The sequence below is a fragment of the Nanorana parkeri genome, unplaced genomic scaffold (genome assembly GCF_000935625.1).
Source record: "Nanorana parkeri isolate BGI_ZX_2015 unplaced genomic scaffold, ASM93562v1 scaffold501, whole genome shotgun sequence".
In the NCBI taxonomy this organism is placed as follows: domain Eukaryota; kingdom Metazoa; phylum Chordata; class Amphibia; order Anura; family Dicroglossidae; genus Nanorana; species Nanorana parkeri.
Window position 1 is genome coordinate 812,451 of NW_017306769.1, and position 9,496 is coordinate 821,946.

General features: G+C 40.2%; 1 protein-coding gene across 3 annotated transcripts in view; it reads left to right on the forward strand.

The window, feature by feature from the left end:
• The window catches only part of SPATA5 (spermatogenesis associated 5), a 300,327-nt gene extending 291,389 nt beyond the window's left edge, over nt 1-8,938 (forward strand). For all 3 annotated transcript variants that reach the window (XM_018561119.1, XM_018561121.1, XM_018561120.1), the window contains one exon: nt 8,662-8,938. In XM_018561119.1, coding sequence (XP_018416621.1) covers nt 8,662-8,838 — 177 coding nt within the window. In that variant the 3' untranslated portion in view covers nt 8,839-8,938. The remainder of the gene's footprint in view (nt 1-8,661) is intronic.
• The last annotated feature ends 558 nt before the right edge of the window (nt 8,939-9,496 follow it).

Consider the following 9,496-nt stretch of genomic DNA (forward strand, 5'->3'; position numbering starts at 1 on the left):
TGTCCTTCATCGAGCTCCTCACGTGCCATTCCTTATCAAGCGCTCGGATTGTGTGTCTTCCCTTGTACGCTGTGTTGCTTTAAAGCAAGCTCTTTTCCCTCGTACATACCTTTCTAATAAAGACATAAAATGTATTATAATTTGTACATTTTTAGGAAAATGGTTTATGTTATATGAGGAAACAAATCATCCGGGCAAGTTGAAACCAGCGGGAGGAACCTCTGGCCTGAATCCTCCCCACCTGTTGAATGTGAAATTAAAACATTTGCTCTGCAAGATTCCACAGTTTAACTCTTTATGGAACTCGTACAGCAACCAATCAGAATCCAGCAGTCATATTTTTATTCTGCCGTTCAGAAAATGATACCCAACTCCTGACCTGTTGCTACTGTATGGGCATTGCTTCTTTTTTTACATTGGACGTTTTTATATCTCAGTTCTTGTGTTAATGAATAAAGAGCAATATGCATAAACAGCACTTAATCAGACTTTACCTTTTGGCGACCTGGCTGCAGTAAACTCAAATCTGATTAGATTTAGTAAGTTACAGCACATTATGACTGCTCTCATGTTAATTTTTTTATTTGCAGATGTGAAGCTTAATATTAAAGTGATGTGGGTAAATATTGCAGAAAAAAAATAAATGGAAGGCAAGCATGACTAGATGAGCATATTATATTACAAGCGTATGGCAACTGCTCCTGACTGACAGGAGGTAGCATAAATATAGGCATGCATGACAGCGATACATTAGCCTTCTGGGCCCATTTACACGTATCTGTTCTATTGCGTTGCAGTAACTGCAGCTCACTTTACATATGTTAGAATGTTGCAGTGGTATGAATTTTAAAAGGCACTGCACCACAATGCGTAGTAACACACTGTCGTACCTTGTGGTACGCTGCATTAGAAAAGATACTTCATGTCCATTTTTTTTGTCCATTCTGGTACAGAATGAATGGGCTGCCTTAATGCAATGCATATTAATGTTAAATAATGGGAAAGTTTGAATGGGCCCTCAGTGTTGGAAGCCCTTGGTGGTTCGGGTGATCTCACACTATTCAATACTGTGATCCCATACTTAAAGTGCACCTGGATACAGGTGCACTTTAAGTTGCAAATCAGGAAGGTCCCATAGCAATATTTGATTGAGCCTCACAGAAATCAAGATGTTACTCATTACTGTAGGTGTGAAGAAGAATGCCACAAAAATTTAACTGGGGAGTAGCACTTACCTCCATGGCTGCCATCAAGAGTTGAGCTGCTTTTGGCACCCCAGAGTCATTGATCCCTGAGCAAACCACTGGGCATCCAGAAATCCCCATGGATGTCTGATGGCTTGACTAGTTCAGTATGTTCATTACAAAGGAGCTAGAAGTGTGCCAAGCAGTGGGAACATGCTTTTAGGGATTAGGGTTTAAATCAACATATCTCTTGATGACAGCAAAGGGGTATGTATAACTCAAAGCTTCACACCTATATCCGCCAGCTCTCACTTTTGCTGGAGTGCTTCTTTAAATCACCCACATAATTTAGAAGTAAATGTTTAATGAGACAGCTACATTTTCTAATAGAGCAGTTCAAATGTTTTAGTTTGCAGGTATTCCTTGTAGGCTTGGGAGTGATCGTAAGTACGTGAATAAGAATACTTGAAGACAGAAAGTGTGTTTACAATTGGCTCACAAAGCATCCTCATGTCTCTTCATTCATAATCATCACCCAAAGGAATTTCAGACTCCTCACCTCATTTTCATCCACGTTATATCCTTGGCAGCATGATATCTACGAATGACAAGCTCCAACATGGAGAGGCTGGGACAGGCTACATGTATGCAATAACACTGAGATGTTGGAGGCAAGCTACCTGTTTCACACTCTTTATAATGGGTGTGTGGCTATACTTCCATGCAGCACCTGTTTCTTAATACACCTGGCATTCATAATCACAGAGGGCAGCCAATTGGTTGGCTGAACCAAGATTTATGAGAGTGCAGCCTGTTACATCTTACCCATTCACATCACTTGTATCAACAACAAAAAATTATTTGAAATAAATCACATTACCCGTATATGGTAAAATCATGTACTCAATGATTCACACGGCATCATTACTGTTAGCATCACAGCAATGCTCATATACAGTAAGTGTATGTTTTACTGGATGATTTGCATTTGTCTATTATATTTATCTACTATTATTTTGGCATATTATGGACTGGAAGATCATGACATTTTTCCTATTTAACCAACATTGATTATAGTGAGAGGACAGAGCGTAAAATAACATTTTTGTCTTTTACATTTCTGAACTTCTGGGGGACTCTGTCTGTGACAGCTATCTGCCATAATTCCTAGCTTTCTTATCCACATCCTTCTAGGCCTACTATTACTGTTGCAGTATGAATCTCACTGTTCCTGTTGCATCTACTGTAATTTTGGTTAATATGAAAAGTTCAGTTGTCAGAGTGACATACCCCTTTAGATGGTTGTGGCAGATTGATGGAGATTGAACTCTGGTGCAAACATTTAATTAATGGAGGGTCCAAGATATATAGGATGCCAGTGAGTGTTTCAACCTTCTAGCATCTTGCCAATAACAAAATACCAGCTTTGGGGAAATTAATAGCTTGAGGTGGATTGGGAATCTCATTTGATACCCCTCTAAGGCATAACATTGTGGGATTTCCACAGCCCCATACTTTTTCAGGACATAGATCTGCAACAACAGGGGTCACTTGTTGAGCCTAGTAGTGAACACTGATATTGCATCACAAACACCAACTACGGTAATTTGTTTGAGCCAATGTATTTTAATGGCTGGTCTCCAGTCCATCATGTCATGTAAGCAACAGCAGAATGGGCTCCTGTTGTTTTTCACAAGGGGATTAGGGAAAGCAGAGTGTCCTCCATGTTACTACACAGAGGGGCCCCTATTCAAGTGAATCCTCCTTTAATTTCAATATTGTTGACAAAAGGATGTATGAAATAATGGGTTAAATTGACTATGAGATGTCATTTTACTGTTGGTTGCACTATTTTTTTTTAAGAAACACAACACCTGCTAACATGTCAAGGGCTTTATTAGCACCCCATGGCCATCACTGCTATGTTTAAATGGGGGCAGTGGGATTAACAACCTTTGAACCTTTGTCTGATTTGGCAGAAATTTGGAAAGGGCTTGGGGGTCTTATTTTACTATTGATGTCTAAGAGGTATGTATATAGTCAAAGCTGCTTTAATAAAGCAATCTGCCAACAACGTAGTTCAATTGGAGGACTGGGCTTTATATATATAGCCATTAATGTATAGAAATAGAGTCAGTAGCTTAGATATAACCCGATTTGCTCAATTTAACTCAGCAAGTTGTCAGTTCTGCACTCTCAAAAATGACTTTCACATGAAATCCCGAATATCAGTGACAGCAGAGTAAACCAGATAGAGTTCCAGTGTGTCACGTGAGGCTTTCTTCATGGGGAAGCAGAGAATGGGATGTTTATCATATCTTTCAGGGACATTGAACTTTGCATGAAAAGGGAAAGAATGGGAAGGAAAACACTCTGAATTGTATAGGATTTCTCTTGCACTGACAGGAATTCAGTGTAGATTTTTAGCTTCACTGGCCTTGTAAAAAGCAGCCGCATGGCATTAAGTGTAATATTGTTGCATGACAAAGCCACCTAAAGCCATGCATGTTTTTGTGAAAGCTTCCTAAACATGCTGCTAAATCCTCTAAAATGCGACTTAACTGCTTTGCCTTCCATCAGCACAACATAAGTAAGGCAACAGCAAATGAACAAACAGAAAATATGCTGAATGGGCAAACAAATAGGCTTCAGCTGGTCTTTTGGTTCACAGCGATGGGCGCTCTGTGAATACCAATCACTGTATTCTCTGCTGTACTGAAAAACGACAATATCTCTTTTCATCCCGCGGGCCCTTTTCACAACAGCAATGGGTCTTTATGTCTTTAGAATGACACCAGCCTCGGTCTGCTTCCGCTGTCCAAAGGCGTGGGAGCTGGGAGAAGAAAATTCAATCAAAAAACCTTTTACCTACTTATTTGCAACCGCTGTATCCCCTTTCCACAATGCCTACTATTTGAATCCACGTCATTTAAAGGAGAAGTGCGGTTAGTCATCTTACAAAATATCAGTTTATGTTCCCTTTTTGTGTCTTTTTGTCTGTGAGCTGCAGCGGTAACCTGGCCAAATGTTCTTTGCGGCTACGTACTTTTCTCTGCTAACAGCGGTTTGGGAGGTTCAGTGTGAAATGAAACATTACTGTGTGCATTGGCTAGATAGACTCCAGACTAATCAAGAGCAGTATCATGATCAAGAAAGGCTTAATAAATTGCTACTGGTCCATTGGGGACTTTATTGTCTTCTAAAGTGTGTATCCAAAAACAAAACGCAGACCAGGAAATACTACTTTTCTCTTTACATATTTCTTACCTAATTTTGTGTCTTGCCGGCAGTTCTCCATTAATATAAAATGATACGGTGTAAACTATGTTTGGCAATGGTGGTGACAGGCTGTTTCCTCTTGCACTAATGTGAAAACATTTATTTAACAGCATCTGAATAAAACCTAGTACATCAGCCATCTGTCTGCTTGCACTTACCATAATAATCCTATCGCCCTAAAATAACTTCCTCTAGCTGTGTATTTGCATGTGGTATTACTTTAAACGCGGAAGCCTAATAGTTTATACATAAGAGTATTTTTACCAAATGCTGTGTAAGGATTTCTTTGCGCATGATTCATATGTAAAAGATTATACCACTGATGGCGAATAAACTTGAAAAGCATAGTTTACTTATCTTACCTTTAAAAGGCATCCATCAAGGCAAGGTTTAGTCTGGGCATTTATAAAGCTCCCATCCCCTTCCACCAAGTCAGCCATCTTATTACTGGAAGAGCAGCCACCTTTTTAGAGGTTCTTTATATTTTCTCAGTTCTTTATTGCAGTCCATGGTCAGTTTTAAAAAATGGCTCCCTGTAAAGGAAAGTGTTAATACCTTTCTGTCCTATCACCCATGCCTCGGAACTTCATTCCCTCGAAGTGCAATGGGCTAAAGAATTTTTAACATCAGATGCAGGAAGCCTGGTGCCCTTCTGGACTCTGTGGTTCCATCTGCTGACCCATATGTAACTACAGATACAGTAATAGGGGGCTGTGCATGTAGCCGGGGTGGGGGCAAGCATTGACAATCCTGGACTCCTATGCCAAAGAGCCTTTAAAGAAAGCTCCAGGATTTATTTATTTTTACTAGCCCTTGCAGTGGGCCTACCCCCACACTGTAAGCGTTAACTGCTTGTTTTGGTCTAGGGTAATTAAAAATCACCCCATCCTCAAAGATGGCTTCCTCTTAGACTGGTCCTTTGAGCCTCGCTCCCCTCTGCTGCAGGTCTAAGGTCCTTGAGTCATCACGTTCCATACACTGTGTATAGGACGTGAGGGCGCTGAGGGACATACCATCGTTGCAGAGTAGGAGACGGGCTGGAGGGAGCACTTTCACAGCTGGCGGCTCAGAGGATCGGGTAAGTATAACTCGGGTGAGGACAGGAATTAAGTCTTTTCTTCAGGAAGCCAAACATTTTTATTATAAAAACATAGCAAGTCTCTTTCACTTTTTGATCTTTGCATTTTTCTTTTCGATCTTAAATGTCTTTTTTTTCCCCCTTTCTTATTCCTGTATATTCTAATAGACTGTATGCTGCCCAGTATTTTGTTTCCCTCTCTCATACTCTAACAGAATGTAAGCTGTTCCACTCTTTATGTTGATCTTCTTGCCCTAGTAGACGTATCTTTAGAAAGTTAACTTCCTAGTTCTCAGGAGGCTGGCATGCCCCTTTGTGACAGTGCACATGTAGAGACAGGTGCTCTTTTTGGTGATATCTGGAGACCGTCGGACCCCAGATGTGTTTTCCTTGATCCCATGCAGCGGAGCTGTAAGCTCTGAATCTGGAATTATTTAGAGCTGAATGCTTCCTGATTTAGCTTAGACAGAAAAGAACTGCAAACAGGCTCATGACTTTAAAACATGATTTAATGTATCTGGAATAAAATTAGAATAATTGCAATAATGACTATGATGTTACTTACCAATGTCATATATACACTCTGCAAGTGACCTCTTCAAGTGGAAGAATATAGTAATGATAGCAGCTCTGCTGCACCTACTGCAGAACCACTCAAGATCAACTGGGGACTGAAAACTTCAGGGCCTATTCACACTTGTGCATGCGTTTTTGGTGCGTTGATACATACTGTGTTGAACGTGCCTATTCATTTTCTATGGGCCCTTAACATGTCCACATACCGAAAAAATGTACCTAATGTATTTTTTCCAGTGCACAGCAAGGCAGTGTATGAAATAAAAAATGTGTTGCCATGTGGTGTGCTGGATACAAAGATGTCAGATGCCCTTGCACATACACCACGTGTTCACAAGTGGACACAGGACCTGCTACAATGGGTGCAAGTAAGACCCCTTTCATGCGGGCTGATCAGGAGCGGATGCACAGATCGTCTCCTGATCGCAGCAATACGGAGCTGATGTCAGCACTGTGACATCCGTGTTCATACAGCTTTTTCCTTCACCTTGCAATGGAAGAAAAAAACAAAAACTGCCGGCCCCCATGTTGGTCTATGTGGAATCTGGTGTAAACAGACATATGTCCATTTACATCAGATAACCCCTGATCCGGCACAATCCGGTCCGGCGAAATGGATCTCGGAGCTGGGGTAACCAGGTGTAAACCGATTCTCGTCCGTTTACACATGGCTGTCCATAGACTTACATTGGGCATCCGATCGGGTCCACCTGAAAAACTGGCAGGTGGACCCGATCGGATTGGCCGTATTAAAGGTGTCTAACAGTTTGATTGCCTTTTCTATACAGAAAAGAAAATATGATATCAACTATAAATAGATTGTCCAGCATGTTGGAAAATCCTTTTCGATGACCCCATTGTTCTAAGCGATGACCAAACTGGTTGCCTTTTTTGAGCCATGTATTACTATACATAGAAGACAAAGTTGCTTGATTCCATAGCATGTGTGATATTTGGACTGCTTGTTCTTATATACATTGTGTTTATATCTTATATCTAATCAATCTGTTCACAGTGCTCTCCTCTATAAATATCCTGTGGTGTCACTATATTCAGGTTGGCTCACAAGATCTGTGATTCTGTAATACTAGTTAGTGTTGTGTTTTCTGTGTGGATAGTTCAGGTTCTTATGGATATTATGCCCTGACATACTGTATGTATTAAGTTCCAATAGCAAGTTCTTCGAAATTTATGATAACCCATAATACTGCATAGCGGAGAGTAGGAATATACTTGCAACGCAAAATAATGTTATTATTTTCTATTTCTACATCTAAAACCCTGGTGGAGTGAGATTCTTCTATGTAGTAACATAATAATAGACATTTAAGTGCAACTGAAGCCAAAACATTTTTTTTTTTTAAGATTTGGATAAAGCGGAATGGGATTAGAACACCTGTCAGGTTTTTATTGCCATCTCTGTCCATGTTAGGGAGATTCGCCCTCGCTCAACGTTATCACTGAATGTGCAAGAAAATCCCAAATTTTGGGTTGTCGTAGAACATAAATAGATGGGAAATCTTCCAATTGGTATACTAGTTCTGGTGACCCTGCTGACCACCAGGGATTTCCCCATGGTTATTATTATTATACAGGATTTATATAGCGCCAACAGTTTGCGCAGCGCTTTACAATATAAGGAAGACATTACAATCACAATATAATTCAAGACAAGATGGTGAGGAGGGCCCTGCCCGTGAGGGCTTACAATCTAAAAGATTGGAGGGATGTTTTTCTCTTGTGGCTATTGGACAGGAAGTGAAGGGAAATGTCCCCAATGGGACAAAGGGAAAAACGCTGACCAGGGACATAACCCTCCCTTACTCTATCCAAAACTGAAAACCTATGTTTTAGTGTATGCCTGATTCCTAACAGCTGTGTAGTTAATGGCAGAACTCCTCTTTGGCTTAGGTGGCATTTATACCTCTGTGCGTTAAAGTGACAGTGTAAAGGGCCCCCCTCACCACTTATATTCCTTACCAGCGCTCTCCTGCTATTCCTGCGTCCGTCACAGCCACAACAATACCTGGTGCTTCCAGGTATGTGGGCGCATATGACTTCCTTCCATGTGAAAGTGCTTGAGTCTGGCAGCCAATCATTAGGCCCTTGCCCTGTGAAACAGTAAAGGGATTGTCACTTTAAAAACACTGACATCTGTAAACAGGTTCGAAGTGATCCTCACTGTTTAGGCACAAGCTAATATTAAACAGCTTGCATGTGTTTAGAGTTTATTGTAAGCACTACAAACAAGGGTAAATATTACAGATACATGAAAACCATGTACTAACAAGAACACAACAGAACAAAGCAAGGCATGCACAACAGAAGCTCTGCCAGGCTTCCAGTCAACTTATCCTGGTAAATTGTTTGTGTACAACTGGTATTAGCCTCTTGTTTAATATTATGTAGCACCATTACAGAAATAGATTTTCTAAGTCCATGAATTGTGAAAGAGTGTTTTCATATGTTGCCTTTTTATTTCCATTTCCATTTATTCATATTTAAATCGATTCAATTACATTTAAAAATATGTATTTTTTGCAGATCACCGCTGTTTGTCGAGAAGCAGCACTGCTGGCTCTACAGGAGGACATTCATGCCCAATACATTATGGGAAGACATTTTGAGCAAGCTTTAACTATTGTCACCCCAAGAATTCCAGACTCACTTATTAAGTTTTATGAGACCTACCAGCAAAAGAGTGGACTTCATAATTTATGAGATCCGTTTCCATTAGAGGAAACCAAACTTCTGATTAAATAACATTATAATAAAAATATCAAAGTGTCTATTTCCTTGCGTTGGTGAAAATATGTGCATATTGGTAATGATCAATTGATGAAACTCAATCTGACAGAAACAGAAGTCTGGTGAGTATAACACATCTAAAATGGGGAAATGTTAAAGTGACATTAAACCCTCAGATTTTTTTTAACATAAAACAATATTGTAATGTGCGCCTTACTGCAATCCATGGTTGTTTCCCTTCTCTTTGCTGCTCTTCCTTTTAAATCTGTATCTGTTCTCATGCTCTGCAGAACTTCTGTTTTGCAGCAGACTGCCTTGTCTCAGGAATGGATACACGGTGTCTGTGTATACGTTTGTATAGGTTTGTAACCTGAGCCAGCACTACAGGAAGAGGCCCTGAGCTGCAAAGGGAAGTTCTCCCCCAGCATGAGAAGACATGAGGATTTAAAAGGAAGAGCAGCAAAGAGAAGGGAAACAACCATGGATTACAGTAAGGCACACATTACAGTATTGGTTTATGTTAAAAAATCTGAGGGTTTAATGTCACTTTAATGTGTATACAAAATATTTCATCTGTAAGAGTAAGTGCTGAAATGTTACCCTAGATGAGTTTTAAAGATGGGTGGTGCTT